Genomic DNA, 20,302 nt, shown 5'->3' on the forward strand with positions numbered 1-20,302 from the left:
AATTCTGTAGTTCTGTGGTAGTAGTTTGTGTGTAGCAGTTGAATTTCTGGCATCTTCAGCTAGGACTGGGATTATCCTCTATCTGAAATGCTGGAGAGCTGCTGCCAGTTAGTGGAGACAAGAATGAATTACATGGACCAACAGTTTGCCTTGGCAGAAGCCAGCTTCCTATATTCCTTCCTAAATAGGAAACCTGTACACTTTTCATCCTATACAGTCCTAAATATGCAGCCTATACAGTCTCCTACACCATGTGTACCTAATCTTTGCAGTTAGCCTGATTGTATAAATGAAGCTCGGAAGATGTATTCTGCATCCAGAACTTCCAGCAGTCCAGAGAATATCAGAGAGAGAGCTGAAGCTGGTGCAAATGAAAGTGGCTGGGGAGATAGGGAAGGCGAGTGGTGAAGCATTTCAGGCAGCTCAAATGCATGAATTAAATGCTCAAGTCAGTAATTCACCCCAATAAATGTTTAGGTTGTCCTGCAGGGGGCATTGCAGACTGACCTCTGTGCACATCATGGCACACACACAAACCAAAACGCTACATTTTGCCATTTTCTGATTGTAAAACAAAACAAAACAAGAACAGAATGTGCTTTCTTTAACATAAGTAATATAAAAAGGGGCACGGGAGGATAGTAACACATGATCCAGTATGTTCAAAAATGAAAAATAGCCAATGTAGTGGTAGATACAACTTGGTGCACCGGAAAGGCCTTCTGGTATCTTGATATCAACAGTGGGTTTTGTCTTCCAAATCCATTTTATTTCCAAAATACTTGTGAATGAATGCAGTACAAGCACCTTGGAGCAAACATGGCTCTGTTTGAATGTCCCAGTGTGCTGCTTTCAATGGGACTGATCAAAGGTAGCTTTTGTTGTCTTGTAAAAGGGATTTTAAAAAGAATATTAAGTTTGGAGGGATGGGAGAGGGTGATGATCCAGTCTATTTAATATGGCTCAACATATCGTGAAGATATGATATATTGGTACATCTACTCTGATTCGCAGTATCTCTCTAAGATCTCTGGCAAAGGTGTTTATCTCGAAGATCTCTGCTACTGAGCTATGACTCATCCCCACAGAATCATGGAATTTGAGAGTTGGGAGGGTCACCTATTCCAGCAGTACAGGAAGCAGCATTCCTGACAAGTTCTTCTTCTTGTTCTTGTTACAAAAATGTCTATCACATCTTTCATTCCAAAGGACTCCAGCAATCAACAAAGTAGCAAAATAACACAGTTAAAAATAAACCAAAAGCATATTGGAATTTTTTTAAAAAATATTAAGAACATGGTTTGGTTTGGTTTTCATCAAGAAACAGTAACATACCCTCACAGCTGAAACTTTCAAGGTTTTCAAAAACAGCACAAATCAGTTATCAAATGCCTGGGTGAAGAGGAATTGGTCTAATATTTCCCGTGCATGTTAAACATGAGGGAGGAAGGCTGCAACTCTCCAGAGAGAGCATTCACAAATGGGGAACCACCACCAAGAAGGCCCTGTCAGCTGAGCAGCACCGATTGGTGACACCACCAACAGGACCTCCCCAGCTGATCACAGGGCCTGAAATGGCTGATACTGGGAGAGGCACTCTTCTAGGTTCTTGGCTTCAAAGCCATTTACGGCTTTGTATGTGAGTACGAAGATTGTTGGACTCTATCAAGTCCAATCCACATGACCAATGGTTGGGGAAGGCCACAGGTTCCTCATCACTGGTCAATACTGTCAGGCGGTGACTATTCCCCAGGGTTTTAGACAAGAATCTTTCCTAGTCCTACCTGAAGGTGTCAAGAGTTGAATTTGGACTTTTTACATGCCAGCTATGCACTAGGAAAAGTGCTAGTTAGCAGTGGTGAAGAGAAATAGCTGAAAAACAACAACAACAACAACAACAACAACAACAACAACAATTTATTTATTTATTTATTTGTTTATTTATACCCTGCCCATCCGGCTGGGTTTCCCCAGTCGCTCTGGATGGCTTCCAGCAGAATATTAAAATACAGTAATTCATAAAATATTCAAAGCTTCCTTAACTAAACATATTTCTTTAACATCTGATAGGAGGGTGTTCCACAGGACAGGGGCCACTACTGAGAAGGCCCTCTGCCTGGTTCCCTGTAACTTCACTGCTCGCAGTCAGGGAACCGCCAGAAGGCCCTCAGAGCTGGATTTCAGTGTCCGGGCAGAATGATGGGGGTTGCGACACTCCTTCAGGTATACTAGGCTGAGGCCATTTAGGGCTTTAAAGGTCAGCACCAACACTTTGAATCGTGCCCGGAAACGTACTGGAAGCCAATAAAGGTCTTTCAGGACTGGTGTTATGTGGTCTCAGCGGCTACTCCCAGTCACCAGTCTAGCTGCCCCATTCTGGATTAGTTGTAGTTTCCGGGTCACCTTCAAAGGTAGCCCCATGTAGAGCGTATTGCAGCAGTCCAAGCGGGAGTATAGGTATATGGTGAAGGAATCTTCAGAGTGCACCCAAATCCATTGTGTTTACCTTTCATGCTGTTCATTTTACTGGGGCTTTGAAGGTCTGATCCTATGCATACACACTCCAATAAAAGCCCTACTTTGCTCAGTGGGGTTTATCCCCAGGTAAATATGCAATGCTTTGCGGCTTTCATAACATGAATTCAATGAAAATACGCTTGCAGTGAGAGAAGAGAAGCTTACAGCTTGCTTAATTTGATAAGGAATTTAAGTTATCAAAGAACAATTCAACTGTTTTACCATCCTCAACTGTCTTCATCATTGTCATTGGTAAAATGTGAGTAAACAAAAAAACAAACACAATGCAATTGATTGCCCTTTATATGAATAGACCTTTTACCTTTTAAATAGGGCCATCACTGATGCCCAAAATGTATATCAGATAGATAAGAACTTCAGGGAGTTTGATTGTGTTAGGTGAACTATTTAGCTTTTACTCCCAGATAAGTACTGCCAAGAGCACTTTTCAATAAGGAGTAATCCTAAAGTGAATGATGCTGACTGGATTATCCCCATAAAATTTGTTGATTGAGATTGCTTTACAAAACGTTTTCCAGAAATTAAATTTTAAGCACTGCCGTGGTTCTTACTAGGTGATGTAGCTTAGTATTGGAGCAGATTGCTATAATCAGTGGATAGTATAATGGATTCCTATATAGCTCTGTTACATAAGGAGGGTGCTCACTTGCCAGCAAAATTAACTCCAGAACTCCAAATGGCAGAGAACAAGAATACAGTGGTTTTCCACCAAAGATTGCTGACATCTCTTGATCATCAAGTGACGTGCCTTACGTGAAATCTGACATAAGAAAATCCATCTAAGCTTCATTAACATGTGACCCTGAGATTTTGGATCCCCTGCAAGCTGATGCCAAAGTTTTGCATACCTCTGGTCCCCGGTTTGAAAGTCAATTACCGGTACTCAATTTGGGAGCACCAAATGTGGGGATCACAGTGCAAACAATGCAAAACTAGCACAAGACTCTGGCACCAGTTTGGAAATGGCAATCCTGCAAGCTACAAACCAGTTAAGAAAGAGTTGTTTTACTGAAGATGAAAGCGTCACCTCAGAAGAACTCTTCTGGAATAGTTTACACTAGAAATTGGAATAAGAATACTGCCTTTCTGATTCAGGGTATTTTTAAAAAGTGATTTCTACTGTGTTCATCGGATAATAGAGTTCGGAGGCAGTCATTGTTTTATCACATCGCTATCAACAGTAAATTGCAACACAGTAACAATTACTTATTTAATTGTGACTCTCAAATTGTAAGTCTACAGATAATACTATCAAAGTGTTGACGCATCAGTTGTCTAATCAAAGTAGTTCTGGCTTCTAAACGGCTTTTTTGGCTTACAGCTCGAGCTAAAATTGTTAAGAGGCAAAAACACGACATTCTTCATGCTGTGTCCCAATTTCTCACTATTCATTTGAATGAATGCCTTGGATTGAATTCCATTATGTGCATTTCAAGCATATAATAGATGCTAAAAATGGAACTTCCTCTGGCACAGCTCATACAAAAAAAAAAATCATTTTATGCAAAAGTTAAAAAAGAATCCATTCTCGTCTGCTAATCAAAGCCTTTAAAATTTACAGATAAAGCCACAGATTTCACTGTAAGTTATCAAACATAATACCAGTTAATTCTTTATTCCAGTAATTATAGTAATTAAAAAGTGGTAATCCCATAGGCAGGGCCTATAATTTGTTTTTTTAAAAAAAAAATTATGAAGCCCCTCCTGGTTTATTTTATTTAATTGAACAGAATTTGTATACCACTTAAATTGTAAATAAAACCTCTAAGCATTTTTTGTAAGTAAAAATTATATTTTAGGAGCTTCAGTTAGCATTTTTTATGTTTACACCTTATTTGGGGGAATGAAATCATATGAATTTCAATGAAGTCAAGAGACAACAAATTATGCTTGATAGAGGCAAACGTTATGTTTGTTTGTGGTCACTAATACTCTGCCTATGGCCCCATCTGCACTATACATTTAAACAGTGCTTTGTTTTCTTTTTTAAAAAAATGTTTAGGAGTACTGTCATTTTCCTACTCTTATTGAAATACTGCCCCTCAATGAGGCCAAACTTAGATTCACAAAATGTTTAGGGGTATGTGTATGCCTGCATCCACCCAGAAAAAAGCACTGCATTTAAAGCAGATTCAGCTTCCCCAAGGAATTCTGGCAATGGTAGTTTATTAAGAGTACTGAAAGTTGTTAGGAGACACCTATTCTCCTCATAGGCGGGTTGTGCTATGGGTTAAACCACAGAGCCTAGGACTTGCCAATCAGAAGGTCGGTGGTTCGAATCCCCGCGACGGTGTGAGCTCCCGTTGCTTGGTCCCTGCTCCTGCCAACCAAGCAGTTCGAAAGCACGTCAAAGTGCAAGTAGATAAATAGGTACCACTCCAGTGGGAAGGTAAACATTGTTTCTGTGTGCTGCTCTGGTTCACCAGAAGTGGCTTAGTCATGCTGGCCACATGACCCAGAAGCTGTACGCCGGCTCTCTCGGCCAATAAAGCGAGATGAGCGCCGCAACCCCAGAGTCGGTCATGACTGGACCTAATGGTCAGGGGTCCCTTTACCTTTTATTCTCCTCATATAGCTGCAATTCTCAGAGTTGAGGTGACCAGAAATGTACACAGTATTCCAAATGCAGATGCATAGATTTGTATCATGGCATTAGGATGCAAACTTTTATTTTAAATTCCTGTCATTATGATCCCTAGTGTTGAATCTGCCTTTTTCACAGCTGCCAAACAGTTGGTGGACATCTTCATTGAGATGCCTTCCACAGCCCCTAGATCTTGTTCCAAATGTCCTTGTTTTTGCCATTCACATAAAACTGAATGAAATGCCAGCTTCTAGAAACATCTCTGAAATCTTTGGACGTGCCCAAAGATTAAGGCTTTCTGGGAAATGATTTATATTGAAATGAAAAGGGTATTTAAGTATACCTTCCTGAAGAAACCAGAGGCCTTTCTCCTGGGCATGGTCAGCCAATTGGTGCCAAAGAAGGATAGGACTTTCTTTATGTATGCCACAGCAGCAGCAAGAATACTTATTGCAAAGCATTGGAACACACAAGATCTACCCACCTTGGAAGAATGGCAGATGCAAGTAATGGACTACATGGAAATGGCAGAAATGACCGGCAGAATACAAGATCAAGGAGAAGAGCAGGTGGAAGAAGATTGGAAGAAGTTTAAAACCTACTTACAAAAACATTGTAAAATTCTTGAATGTTGATGACATTGAAATGAAATGAAGGGGTTCTAGTACATAAGGGAAATAAGAAAATATAATACGTGAGGGAAATTATTTAAGGATAAAACTAATAAGAATGAATTTGCTAATCAATTTTAAAGTGGAATACAAGAAAGGGAGGTGGGTGGAAGTCAGGAAAATAAGTTTATGAAGGATAAGAATTTGAAAATAGGTTTTTTTCTTTTTTGTCTTGTTTCTGTTTTTGTTAAATTTTTTAAATTTTTTGTTTCTGTTATATTTTTTCTCTTTTGTTGTGTTTTAACTGTTTGTATTTGTTGGTGTTTAGAAGTTTGTTGTATGTCTGACATGTATTGTTTTCTTTTTGTATTTTTTTTTTCTTGTAAAACTTAATAAAATATTATTTTAAAAAAAATAAAACAGGCTTTGATTGTCTGACTACTAAGAGGTTAAAATAAAGGATAGCTATATTAAAGGTAATAATTTCTCTTGAAATTCAGTTAGCTCTGTGAAGGGTAGGGATGTGCTATCCTTGGCTTCTACAGGGATTGTACTTTGCAAACCTTTTTTGAAGCTTATTTTGGTGCATGAACTCTCTCTCTCTGAAACTACAGCTGCTGTCTGCGTTATCTGAAAATAATGTGACAACCAGACTAAACTGAGCACTTGAATTCACACCTTATGACAGCACAGCAAATTCAGATGGAGCCATCCCTGTGTGAGCCTAATAGCTATAATTAGCAAGTACAAGATTAATCAATTGCTGTGTGTTTAAACATATTCAGAGCAAAAAAAGGGCCTACAAATCAAAACCAAGAGCAATTGCAGCTTATCTGTACAACGTGAAGATAAAGGCACAAATCTTTCAACTGTCCAGAAGCTCGATCTACAATTAGCAGGAGTTTATGCTGATCTTCTTCCTGTTCATTTCTGCACATCAAAATCCTGTTGAAAGTATAGCTGCAGTGGCTAGCTGAAATATCAGCGACCCTGAAAGGAGGCTTGAAAAAATTTGTTTCAGACTTGGAGACTGGTTGTAAGGTTTACTTAGAAGTACGGTCCAACAAGTCCAATGGGAAGTATTCTTAAGTAATGTGTCTAGGGCTGCAGCCTTTATTAAACAAGTGGTGCATAAAATGAAAATCATCTCAGTTGGGTCCTGGACTAGTTGACTCTTGGGGTCCCTTCCAACTTCCAATGGCAATTGTATGATTCAGCCTTTTGGCTTCGGAATGGGTTGCTTAACCCTGATGAAGAACCTTGCTCATTGCTTTGCTTTGGAGTTCTAATAAAGCTATTCCCCTGCTGTCACCACAATACTATAATACTAATACTAATTTATTATTGTTACCCGGCCCATCTGGCTGGGTTTCCCCAGCCACTCTGAGCGGCTATTTAAGGGCTGTTAGACATACCATGGAATGAATGAACGAAATTATAAAGCTTTGTGAGTTTGCCATCACAGTTTTTCTTCTTCTTCCTTTTGGCCATAGGAGCCAACTTCTAGGGGCCGAGGTGCCTTCAGCCCCCCCCCCCCATAACATTTAGCGGGGCTGGGGCTCCCTGCCAAAGTTGATGGGCATTGCCATTTAAATGGGGGGGTGTCTTGTGATCAATTATGCAGGGTGGGGCTTACCTGGCCCCCTCCCAATATTTTATTAGGCACCCCTGCTTTTGGAGTATTTTGCAAAGAAATTTGCCAGGTTTTGTTTGTGCATGGCTTTTCTTTTTTCTTTTTGGTGAACCACTTGATTGAGACATCCTCCTCCTATGCAGATCCGAACTGCGGTTGAATTCCTTGTCCAGTAGGTGGCGGTCATGGATCCTCTGTGACCTCCGGGGAAGCACGAAACTGACAGCAAAAAGATCAAAGATGGTTAGGTAGCCGGATGCTCTGTAATTCTGGCACTGAGCGCAGCGAAGCAGCGGGAATCCCCTTTGAAGTGCTAAGCTCCTGATTCCTCGCGCTGCTGCAGAATCACAGCCGAGAAGCAGGCAGACTCATTATCGCCGCCTTGTCTAAATTCATGAAGGGGCGACTGTTTCCCCTGACAGAACATGCCAACGCGCCGTCCGCAGGATCCTTCTGGCACGGCCCCGCCAGACACACTTCAGACTGCCAAAAGAGTGGCGCATTTGCCACCCTTATCACAGGCAGCCCTCCAACAGGTGGGGCGGAGGAGCCGCACGGAGGCGGCATGCCTTTGATGCGCTTTGTCAAAACATGGAGGGCTCTTCACTTTGAAATGCATCGGCTCTCGGGGCGGATGTGTGAAAGAAAGAAAGGGGTGGGCGGTGGATCGCCTCGGACAGTGGAAGGCAACCTTCGGTAGCTTAGGGCCTCATCAAAATCCAGCCCTGGGCCCACCCCCCAATCAAATGTCTGAGGGGGTCAGCTCCCCCCCCCGTTGATGTGCATTGCAAGTCAAATGGGGTGTGTGCACCGTGCTATGTAATCAACTATGTAGGGCGGGGCTTACCTGCCCCCCCCCCCCAATATTGTATTCAAGCTGGCACCCCTTGGCAAGACATATCATAATGTGGTGTGCTGGAGGTGTCACTGAATGAAAGCCCCCTCCCCCCCTGCTGAAATCAAAGAGGCGCTGGCCTCTTTTCAGCACTCGAATAGCATCTTGAAAGGCATCTTCGGAGGACGTGCAGAGTGCATTCTCCTAGCTCCTAAATTACCTGAGCTGCCTGCCTACCATTTCTGCAAGTAAAAGAGGAGATCGAGCCCCAACACCTCTAAGTTTCATATGATTATCGTCATTTCTTCAATCGATGCACACCCAGCAAGAAGTCTGATCCCATTAGAGTCCACGGGGCTTTCTTCCAAGTCAGTGAACATAACATTGCAGCCTGAGGCTCCTATGCAAACCAGCTACTTACAATGGGAAGTAGCTGGTTTGCATAGGAGCAATCCTAGTCACCTCATTGACTTTTCCCAGGCGCTCCTTCTCTAAGTTGAAACCCCCCGAAATAAGCAGCTTTGAGAACGGCAAAAATGCATTTCCCTCATTTCTATATGCGAAGGATGGATTCAGAAAAGACGAGGCTGGGGAAATGCAGCTGCCACCCAAAGAGAGACCTTTCGCAGCACTCAGGGCGTCTCTTTGTTCCTAGGTATGAAGAGATGCTTTTCTAAGCACACGGTGACATTTCATCACAGCCATGAGTGATGAAAGCCAGAAGCAGGATGAGGTGGTGCCTTTGGAACTACATAAGAAGGGGATCTGTGAAAGATTCGGGACAGACAAAAGAGAGCGCTTCTTCCCACAGCGTAGCATAGCTATGAAACTCTCTTGCACAGGAGCCAGTGATGGCCACCCACTTGAATGCCTTTGAAAGCAGGTTGGACAAATTCATGCAGGAGAAGGCTGTCGGGGGCTGCGAATCCTGGTGGTGATGTTGTACCTCTACTCTCTGAGACAGCAAGCTCCTGAACGTCTGTTGCTGGGAATCACAAGTGGCGAGAGTACTCTGGTCTTGCATGCGAGCTTCCCGCAGGCATCTATCTGGCTGGCCACTTTGAAAATAGAATGCTGGACTAGGTGGACTCTTCTGATAAAGCCAGGCCCCAGAAAGATACACCACACATTTGGGGAATCCAATATAAGGAAGAGAAGCAAGCCCACATCAGCAGAGCTGTGAGCCCAGAGGGCCAAGGGGAGTTGGCTGGAGGCCTAGGAGAGCAAAGTGAAGGCAGTGGGTTTCTTCAGGCGTACAAACAAGATTTTACGAGCCTCTCTGTGTGGATTGGGCCCTCTGCTCCACTCAGAAAAGAAGACACAAGTTTGCCAAACATTTTTCTATGCTTTGTGTTGAATGCAAGTCTGCATCCTCTCCTCCAGGTTGATCGGTGGGCTGAAAATTACTTTCCACAAGCAAGTAATAGGATCCTAGATAAAGTGGTACCTCGGGTTAAGTACTTAATTCGTTCCAGAGGTCCGTTCTTAACCTGAAAGTGTTCTTAACCTGAAGCACCACTTTAGCTAATGGGTTCTCCTGCTGCTGCCGCACCACCAGAGCACAATTTCTGTTCTCATCCTGAAGCAAAGATCTTAACCCGAGGTACTATTTCTGGGTTACTGGAGTCTGTAACCTGAAGCATCTGTAACCCGCGGTACCACTGTATGTAGAAGGTCAACATGGGAAGATATTCTCATAATTGTATTTTCATACCAAACAATCTTTAACCCAGGGGCCCTCAAACTTTCTATACTGCAAAGGCCCACTTGAGAGGACTGTAAATTACTAGTCCCTCCCCCACCTGAAAGTGGACTGAAGCTCACTGCTGGCTTCACCTGCTGAATTTCCACACATCTGTTAAAGCACAATAATCCTGCTCTCTCCAAACACCAACCCTAAACCATGCAAAGACCTCAAGGTGCATTAGTTACAAACCTGTTTTGTTACTGTAGGCCAGGTCTGGGGAACCTTTGGCCTTCCAGATGTTGCTGAACTACACTTCCCATCAGCCCTTGCCATTGGACATGCTTGCTGAGGCTGATGGGAGTTGCATTTCAGCAACACCTGGCAAGCCAAAGGTTCCTCACACCTGCCACAGGTCTTTCATCACTTGATCTTAGGCTGAAAATACTGCATTCAGTGCACGGCCAGACAAGGTACTTTAGATGGGGCAGTGGGGTTGGGGGCAAAAGAGATTTAAGGTTTGCAGAAGCAAAGGATCAGATACCCTTGAGCTGAAAAAGAAAAGCATCCTCACTCCTTTCTTTTTCTTTGGTGATTATTCATAGCCCAACCCATAACAGGTGCTATTAGACAAATGGGAGGTTTCTGATCTCTTTCTGAATGGGGTATATAGTGAACTGGAAAAACATCTCACCCTCCTGGAGAAAGATGCCAGGAACAGGAGCAGCTCTACAACTACAACCAACACCCTGTCAGGTTGAGGCCACATCGAATTATCAGCTGAGCAGTTCAAAGCACTGGATCATCTCAGCACTAGGAAGAACATACTGCTGTCCATGGTGCTGACCCAGTGCAGGTGAGAGGCAAGGCAAAGGTATGGCAAAGCGAGGTAGTGTTAAAGGAGAAAGGGAGGCAGAGTCACAAGATTTAGCTGCAAGTAGGCAGGATGATGGACTTGCTTGTATGTCCCACTGAGCTTAGTGTGCCACTTGCAAGTCAACATACTGTGGTACCTCAGGTTACAAAACACTTTGGGTTACAAACTCTGCTAACCTAGTAGTAGTACCTCGGGTTGAGAACCTTGCCCCAGAATGAGAACGGAAATGTGCAGTGGTGGCGCGGCAGCAGCAGGAGGCCCCATTAGTGAAAGCGCACCTCAGGTTAAGAATGGTTTCAGGTTAAGAACGGACCTCCGGAACGAATTAAGTTCATAACCCGAAGTACCACTGTACATATAATAAGGCTACAAGAGTTTTGTGCAGCTAGTGAACAGTGGGGGTCGGTTTTTCCAAGAGCTCAACTAGACAGGATATGGAAATTTCATTAACTGGATCTCCCATTATCCATCCGCCAGCTGCTGGTCCATTCTTGGGAAACCTAGGGAATATTGTAAGAACATAAGCGTGTGCTGGGAATCACAAGTTGGGAGAGTGCTATTGCACTCAGTTCCTGTTTGCTGGTTTCCTAGAGGCATCTGTTTGGCCATTGTGAGAACAGGATCTTAGACTATATGAGCCATTTGCCCAACCAGCTCTTAATTTTGTTCGTATAAATTAGTCTCTTTAAAGCTCCCATTAGCACTACAGAAAAAAGTGTACAGGGGGTGACAGGGGGTGTGAGATAGGAAGAATACCCCTTCCCCATCCTGCAGCAATGCCTTAATGCTGTTCCCATTGGCACACTTACTAAATGAAGCTCCACTGCTTCCATCAACCCATTTTGGTTGATTAACATGCTATGGCCTTTTAAATGTGTTTGTTGGGTGGGGTTATTGGTTTGTTATTGTCTTGTGTATTTGGTGTTTTCATTTTTATGTTGTGAACCACCCTGCTATCTTCGGATATACAAATTTAGTCAATCAATATTTATTTTACCCACATACTGACGTTTAATCACACTTTCTAGCTTAGCTGTTTAACTGTTTATGTAGGCTCTGCAGAGCTGCCACGTACAATCACTGTTAGCAGTCTTTGTAGGAATTTTTGCAGGAATTCCTTCACTAGACATCTAGCCCAAACTTTAGAAAATGCTGAAATAACAATGCTGAAATAACCACCTGCCTTTTGTTGCAGGTTTTAGAAAACACTGAATTAAAGCAATCACCAATAATTTTTTATATAAAAATAATTTTTTATTCTCAATTCTTTAATCTTTATTCCATCATGATTCAATATTCAATCTTTATTCAATTTATTCAATGTTGTGTGTTCTTCCACATTTACCAATATATGCTCTGCAATAAAACCAACATATTTCTGAACAAGATCTACGACGCCATCCCATATCCTAACGCAGGAGTAGGAAAAGTTCGCTTGGAATCCATCTTGTGCTCTTCATTTGAATTTCCTAAGAACTGGGTTGGAAAGTGATAAGGCAGACCAGGTAATGGAAATGGATAAGGTGGATTTTGGAAGGGCCAGTACTTGCAGCCAGGAGGATTGGGCCACAAAGAAGGATTTGGCATATAAGGTAGAAGGCTGGGTGGGATCCTGGGCTGACATATCAGACAGCCGGGTGATGAAGGCCAGAGGCCTTGGCGATAGTCTTGTAGCTGTCGCTTAAGTTTCATCCTGCGATTCTGGAACCAGTTTTTAACCTAATAATAAGAATAATAAAGTAAATTCAGAAGCTAGTAGTCACAGAAACAGTCTCATGTTCTCAGAATGCACAGTCACTTACATCAATGGGCCATTCAGACCAGTTTCCACGTAACAAAGTGGCAGCGCTACCATGTATTTAGTATTGTACAATGAGTCTCCCAAAGCAGATTATAAACCACCCTCTGCAATGATCTCGAAGAAGCTTCCCCCAGCTGGTGCCTGTTTTTGACTGCAAGTACTGACAGCTCCTGCCACTGTGGCCAATGGTCAGGGGCAACTAAACCAAAAAAGATTCTCCACCCCTAAAGTAGTAAAGGTAAAGGGACCCCTGACCATTAGGTCCAGTCGTGACCAACTCTGGGGTTGTGGCGCTCATCTCGCTTTATTGGCCAAGGGAGCCAGCGTACAGCTTCCGGGTCATGTGGCCAGCATGACTAAGCCACTTCTGGCGAACCAGAGCAGCGCACAGAAACACTGTTTACCTTCCCGCCGGAGTGGTACCTATTTATCTACTTGCACTTTGACGTGCTTTTGAACTGCTAGGTTGGCAGGAGCAGGGACCGAGCAATGGGAGCTCACCCTGTCATGGGGATTTGAACCACTGACCTTCTGATCAGCAAGTCCTAGGCTCTGTGGTTTAACCCACAGCACCACCTGCATCCCTACCCCTAAATTATAGGTTATGAAATACAGAAGCCAGTGCCTAGATGTGAGCACAGTGCTCAGCGGGGAAGGGCAATGGAGCAATAGATAAAGTGGCAAAATGATATGGTAGTGGGTATCAGTCAGTTAAGAGGTCCCCTCCCTGATGCCATTTCCTATCCAACTAGTCTATCCAAATTTTACATGCTGTTTGGTACTATCACCGAAGCAGAGAGCTGTAAATACCTCACTGGGTGTATTTATAAAGACGCTATGCAGCTTCCCATCACTGTACTTGCATCCTGTGCCAAGTAGGGGGTTGGGCTAGATGACTTCAGAGGTCCCTTCAAGCTCTAGTTATAAGTGTCTGATCAAGGGCCTGGCAAGCCTATTGCTGTGATCAGTAACTGGACTTCCCTCAGACACAAAATGTGCTCAGGGCAATGCCTAGAAAATCAGTGATTCCTCCCCGTTGGGGATGGAGGCAAGGGAGGACACAGAATCCCACCTTCCCCAAATTTGAACCCTTCTGCTTAGACCTTAGCAAGCTAGTCGGAAGGGAGTTTTCTAATCAGGTTCTATGGAGCAAACATAGAAACTCTCTGCGATCCAGAGCCCTGGTGCAGACTTGTGATCGCAGGGGAGATCCCACAGGTTTTTAAAGCTGCAATCTGGGCAACTAGCGCCACTGAGCAAGCAACATAAACATGCAGAGAACTGCAGTCTAAGTAGTGATCCCAAACACACCTGCTGTGGAGCTCATTCCACAGGAAGGCATATTTGCACTGTTAATTATGCACTACGATACTAAAGGGCAGCGAGGCTGTCCAAATGACCATTTCCCCTCCACAGTCTATAAACTGTCTGAATAAGGCCACAGCGGCTCTTTCAAATTTGGTGCAAAAATATTCAGCATAATTGTCCTACATCTGTAGGCATTTCACTGACAACCTAAGGATGCCCAACCTAAGTGATTTACCAAATGACTGTGCCCTAGGTCTTTTGATGAGCGAGCTGGATAAATAAGAGGTGGCATGGGCATAATCCTGCGGCTGGTCTTTCTTGCTAAATGGATGCAAACAAGCCATGTGGATAAGACAATTGCCAATGCTCCCATCTGCACAATGCAGCACTCAGCAAAAATTCCCATTTCAAAAGGCAGCTTGGCACCAGTCCACAAGGCACTTCTTTTCTCTAAAGTAATCTCACAGCAGGTTCTTTAAACAGAAATGGATTTGCAGCTTGCCAGGGTGGCCCCACCAAGAGACACTCAAAAACTGCAGATTCCAAGTTACCCCTATGCTCATGTTTCATTTACTTAAAGCATTTAGACTAAGGACGTTCCTTCTAAAATGGCATGCAACACATTGCAATCCCTAAGCTTACTTATTCAAAAGTAAGATGCCATGAATTCCATGGAACTTGGGCCATATTCTTGTCCTACACTCACCACACTATTATACCATTTTAAACTATCATAGCTGCTTCCCCCAAGGAATCTTGGGAAATGTAGTTTGTTAAGGGGTTCCTTAGTCCCCCTCACAAAGTTACAATTCACAAAGTAGTTTTAACAACCCATCCCTCCTCTTCACAGGGAACTCTAGAAATTGTAGCCAGGTGAGGGGAACATGGCTCTCAATCCTCAACATGCTCAACTACAGCTCCCAGAATTCTTTGGGGGAAGCCATGATTAAAGTAATAATAATAATAATAATAATAATAATAATAATAATAATAATAATAATTTATTATTTGTACCCCGCCCATCTGGCTGGGTTTCCCCAGCCACTCTGGGCGGCTTCCATAAAAACCAAAAATACACTAAAATATCACAGATTAAAAACTTCCCTGAACAGGGCTGCCTTAAGATGTCTTCTGAATGTCAGGTAGTTATTTATCGCTTTGACATCTGATGGGAGGGCATTCCACAGGGCAGGCGCCACTACCGAGAAGGCCCTCTGCCTGGTTCCCTGTAGCTTTGCTTCTCGCAATGAGGGAACCGCCAGAAGGCCCTCGGCGCTGGACCTCAGCGTCCGGGCAGAACGATGGGGATGGAGACGCTCCTTCAGGTATACTGGGCCGAGGCCGTTTAGGGCTTTAAAGGTCAACACCAGCACTTTGAATTGTGCTCGGAAACGTACTGGGAGCCAATGTAGGTCTTTCAAGACCGGTGTTATGTGGTCTCGGCGGCCGCCCCCAGTCACCAGTCTAGCTGCCGCATTCTGGATTAGTTGTAGTTTCCGAGTCACCCTCAAAGGTAGCCCCACGTAGAGCGCATTGCAGTAGTCCAAGCGGGAGATAACCAGAGCATGCACCACTCTGGCGAGACAGTCCGCAGACAGGTAGGGTCTCAGCCTGCGTACCAGGTGGAGTTGGTAGACAGCTGCCCTGGATACAGAATTGACCTGCGCCTCCATGGACAGTTGTGAGTCCAAAATGACTCCCAGGCTGCGCACCTGGTCCTTCAGGGGCACAGTTACCCTATTCAGGACCAGGGAGTCCTCCACACCAGCCCGCCCCCTGTCCCCCAAAAACAGTACTTCTGTCTTGTCAGGATTCAACCTCAATCCATTAGCCGCCATCCATCCTCCAACCGCCTCCAGGCACTCACACAGGACCTTCACCGCCTTCACTGGTTCTGATTTGAAAGAGAGGTAGAGCTGGGTATCGTCTGCATATTGATGGACACCCAGTCCAAACCCCCTGATGATCTCTCCCAGCGGCTTCATATAGATGTTAAAAAGCATGGGGGAGAGGACGGAACCCTGAGGCACCCCACAAGTGAGGGCCCAGGGGTCTGAACACTCATCCCCCACCACCACTTTCTGAACACGGCCCAGGAGGAAGGAGCGAAACCACTGTATAACAGTGCCCCCGGCTCCCAGCCCCTCTAGACGGTCCAGAAGGATGTTATGGTCGATTGTATCAAACGCCGCTGAGAGATCCAGCAGAACTAGGAAACAACTCTCACCTTTGTCCCTAGCTCGCCGGAGATCATCAACCAGCGCGACCAAGGCAGTTTCAGTCCCATGATGAGGCCTGAATCCCGATTGGAAGGGATCCAAATGGTCCGCATCCTCCAGGCGTGCCTGGAGTTGTTCAGCAAGCACGCGCTCAATCACCTTGCCCAAGAATGGAAGATTTGAGACTGGGCGATAGTTGGCCATACTGGCCGGGTCTAAAGATGGTTTTTTAAGAAGCGGTTTAATGACCGCCTCTTTCAGCGGATCTGGGAATGTTCCCTCACAGAGGGAAGCATTCACCACCCCGCAGAGCCCATTGCCCAGCCCTTCCCGGCTTGCTTTTATTAGCCAGGATGGGCAAGGATCCAGGAGACAGGTGGTTGGTTTCACGCATCCAAGCAGCCTGTCCACATCCTCGGGGGTAACGGATTGAAATTGATTCCATGCAACTTGACCAGACAGAGCTCTAGCACTCTCCTGCCCCAGCCCTGCTCCCACGGTGGTGTCTAGCTCCTTCCGAATATGAGTGATTTTATCTGCAAAAAACTTTGCAAAATCGTTGCAGGAGATCTTGGGGTCTTTACAAGGCCCCGGTGGTAAAGGTGGTTCCGTTAAATTACAAACCACCTGAAAGAGTCTCCTGCTACTATTTTCCGCAGATGCAATAGAGGCGGTGAAGAAAGTCTTCTTCGCCGTCGCTATCGCCACTTGGTAGGCTCGACGATGAGCTCTGACCTGTGTCCGGTCAGATTCGGAGTGAGTTTTTTGCCACCGACGCTCTAGCCATCTCAGCGATTGTTTCATCGCCCTCAGCTCCGAAGAAAACCACGGAGCTGTCCGGGCTCCATGCAATCGGAGAGGGCGCTTCGGAGCCAGACAGTCGATAGCCCTGGTTAACTCCGCATTCCAGCGGGCCACCAGGGAATCAGCTGAAAGGCCATCAACATGGGATAAAGCATCCCCTACCACTCTCTGGAAACCATTTGGATCCATTAAGTGGCGGGGGCGGACCATCCGAATTGGTCCCACCTCCCTGCAGAGGGGAAGGGTCGCGGAGAAGTCCAGTTGCACCAGGAAGTGATCTGACCATGGCACTTCTTTTGTTTCACTTTTACTTAGTGTCAGATCACCCACGTCACTAGAGGTGAATACCAGGTCTAAGGCATGTCCATGACTATGAGTTGGGCCAAACTTATTCAGGGACAGCCCCATGGAGGCCATGCTTTCCACGAAGTCCCGAGCAGCCCCTTGTAAGGTCGTGTCAGCATGGATGTTAAAATCCCCTAGGACAACCAAGCTAGGTGTCTCCAGGAGAAAATCCGCCACGACCTGAAGCAGCTCAGACAGGGAATCCTTGGTGCAGCGGGGAGGTCGGTACACCAAAAGGAATCCTGTACTGCCCCTATTGCCCAACTTCCAGAACATGCACTCAGAAAACTGGATCTTCCCAGTAGGACGCCTGGTGCAAGCTAGTGACTTCCTAAAAATCACTGCAACCCCCCCCCCGCCCACATGACCTGGGTTTCTGTGCGTAAGAGAAACCTGGTGGGCAAGCAACGGCAAGGACAGGCCCATCTGCTTCCTCCAACCAGGTCTCTGTCACACATGCCAGGTCAAATCCTCCATCCACAATCTGGTCGTGGATGGCAGTGGTTTTATTCATCATTGACCTGGCATTACACAGCAACACCTTCAGGTCATGTAGGTTTCCCCTGTTGATTCCAGTATCCATCCGGTCAAGGCCAGACCCGGAGGCAGGGATAGTCTTCAAACCACGACTAAACCTGCCTCCTCGGTAATGACATAGTGCTTTACATTGTATGGTCTTACACTTTAGTAAGTGCGCCTGAAATTTCAGCAATAACTGAAGACTTTTCAGCTTTTTATTTTATTACATTTATAGCCTGTCTTTTCTTCCACTGGGAAGTAGGCTACCTTTCTATGTGAGATTCATATGGCATTTGTTTCCATCCTCCTTCATGGTTGTTCAGGGCAGGTCACCCTCACAACCACCTTGTATGGTAGGCCAGGATGAGAGACAAGCAATGAGCCAAAAGTTTATCTATTGCAGAATGTGGATTTGAATCCAGATCCAACACTTTTTCATCTTCAACCAGCTCCATCTCTAGTTTGCACAAACTGCTACTTATTAAAAATTTCATCCCTCTTACATTTATACCCTGCTTTTTCCCCCATCACAGACTTCAGGCGGTGTACTTGTAATTTGCAAGTGGTCTCCAAACCACCCCCAGACCTGCTTAATTTCCAGCACATGGGTGGCCTCATGACCTTCTCTATCCTAATTTCCACATCAATACTGTACAGTAGTACCTCTGGTTCCGGAGGTCCGTTCTTAACCTGAAACTGTTCTTAACCTGAAGCACCACTTTAGCTAATGGGGCCTCCTGCTGCCGCCGCGCTGCTGGAGCATGATTTCTGTTCTCATCCTGAAACAAAGTTCTTAGCCCGAGGTAATATTTCTGGGTTAGCGGAGTCTGTAACCTGAAGCGTATGTAACCTGTGGTACCACTGTATATCAATAACGAAACTGCTTCTTAAAGAATTGTAGTTCAGGAAGAGCTTTCCAAAACCGCACCTCAAGAGGCAACCCGACTACTCAGGAGTAAGTGTCTCAGACTTACTGCCTACAGCACAGGCCAGTCACTCACCTGCTCTTCCGTCAGGTGCAGCTCCGCAGCCAAGCCTTGCCTTTCCCACTGCTTCAGATAGGGTTGTCGCCGGAAGGTGCTCTCCAACCCGCGGAGCTGCTCCACGGTGAACGCTGTGCGCAAACGGGAGCAGTGCCGTCGATCCTCCCGGTCCAGGTTCACGTCGGAAGCGGCGCTCTTGCTCTCCTCCCTGAGCGAGACCGGCTCGCTTGCGCAGGGTCCTTCGCCGGCTACGAAAGCAGGAGAGCAAGAAGTGTGAGCCAAACTTACCTTCCTTTCCTGAGCGCACCGAGCAAGGTCTCGCTGAGATAACCCCAAGCAGGGGGCGTCTTTTATCGCCAGGGCTCAATGGATAGAATGCTCCCCCCCTCTTTCTGAGGGAGAAGAGGCAACACACCGCGCCTCTCCCCAGTTTTTTCTCACGCCCCAATAACAATTTCCACTCCTAAACGCAGGTAGACTCGGAGTGCGGCAACATCCATTGCTTAGTGCATATCTTGTTGGTTTTAAAAGGACTTGTTCCCAAGTGTACCCTAAAAGCATACCCCTCCCCCCAAATAGCGCAGAATTGCTATTGCGCCCTAGAGGAGGTTCTCCAGTACTGCTCAAAAACTAGCCAAGGCGCTTGGCGAGAATTACGGCCTTACTACCACCACGTGACTTCCGGGTAATGCCACTAGTCCTCAGTGAGGCCGGTCCGGCGTTTTACTTACTCTTGCTTGGCGAGCCATCGACGGCAGTTTCACGGGCCTCGCTGCATCCTTCTCCTCCACTTCCGACGGCGGTGGCGTCTCCTCTGCGCAATCCCGTAGAGGGGCATGGCTTCTTGGGCTGGGCCTTCCCTAACCAGGAGCTTCCTTTGCACAAATTGGGAGCGCTCGGACCGGGCACGCAGCAGATATGGGGCTTGCGCGCGATCCCCTGCTGATCGCAGGCCCGCTGACCCATGTGCGCACGAAACACGCCGACCTCCACGCTTCTCCTGCAGGGGGCCAGCCCTCCACTGCAAATTTATAGGCGACAGCGAGCACTTGAGGAAGATTCGCACCTGGAACTCGGGGCCGGCCGATCTACAGCGCCCCCTCTCGGCAGTGCACAGTTGATTTCCAACACACAAACACCAAGTGGGTGTTTCTTATCTTAGTATCAATATAATACGCCCTGTCCCAAGGGTGTTTCGTTTCTGCTGTTATCTGGTGGTCATCTTCTTATTTTAGCTGGGGAAGGAGATAAAATATTTAAACGGAGAAGGAAACTCACCCTCCCCGACGCAGTTATTGGTAATTCTGCATAACTGCCTTTTAGAGATGTCCCCCCAAAATGGTTTCGTAAAATCTGGGAACATAAGATCAAGAAATGCGAAACTGGCATATTGCCTCCAGAGCTATATCAAGAATACAGTGGTACTTTGGGTTACATACGCTTCAGGTTACAGACTTCGCTAACCCAGAAATATTACCTCAGGTTAAGAACTTTGCTTCAGGATGGGAACAGAAATCGTGCTCTGGTGGTGCGGCGACAGTGGGAGGCCCCATTAGCTAAA

At 45.6% G+C, this 20,302-nt stretch overlaps 1 protein-coding gene across 1 annotated transcript; it reads right to left on the reverse strand.

Annotated features, from left to right (window-relative positions):
• Positions 1 to 12,142: 12,142 nt before the first annotated feature.
• On the reverse strand, positions 12,143 to 19,707 carry LOC307217353 (homeobox protein pv.1-like; the record flags this gene model as incomplete). Its single annotated transcript, XM_079978472.1, has 3 exons — positions 12,143 to 12,481; positions 18,760 to 18,989; positions 19,473 to 19,707. The coding sequence occupies 3 exons, from the start codon at positions 19,705 to 19,707 to the stop codon at positions 12,152 to 12,154; spliced, it is 795 nt and encodes a 264-aa protein (XP_079834598.1). The 3' UTR covers positions 12,143 to 12,151.
• Between the last annotated feature and the right edge of the window lie 595 nt (positions 19,708 to 20,302).

This window comes from Podarcis cretensis (assembly GCF_951804945.1).
Source record: "Podarcis cretensis genome assembly, chromosome: 5".
In the NCBI taxonomy this organism is placed as follows: domain Eukaryota; kingdom Metazoa; phylum Chordata; class Lepidosauria; order Squamata; family Lacertidae; genus Podarcis; species Podarcis cretensis.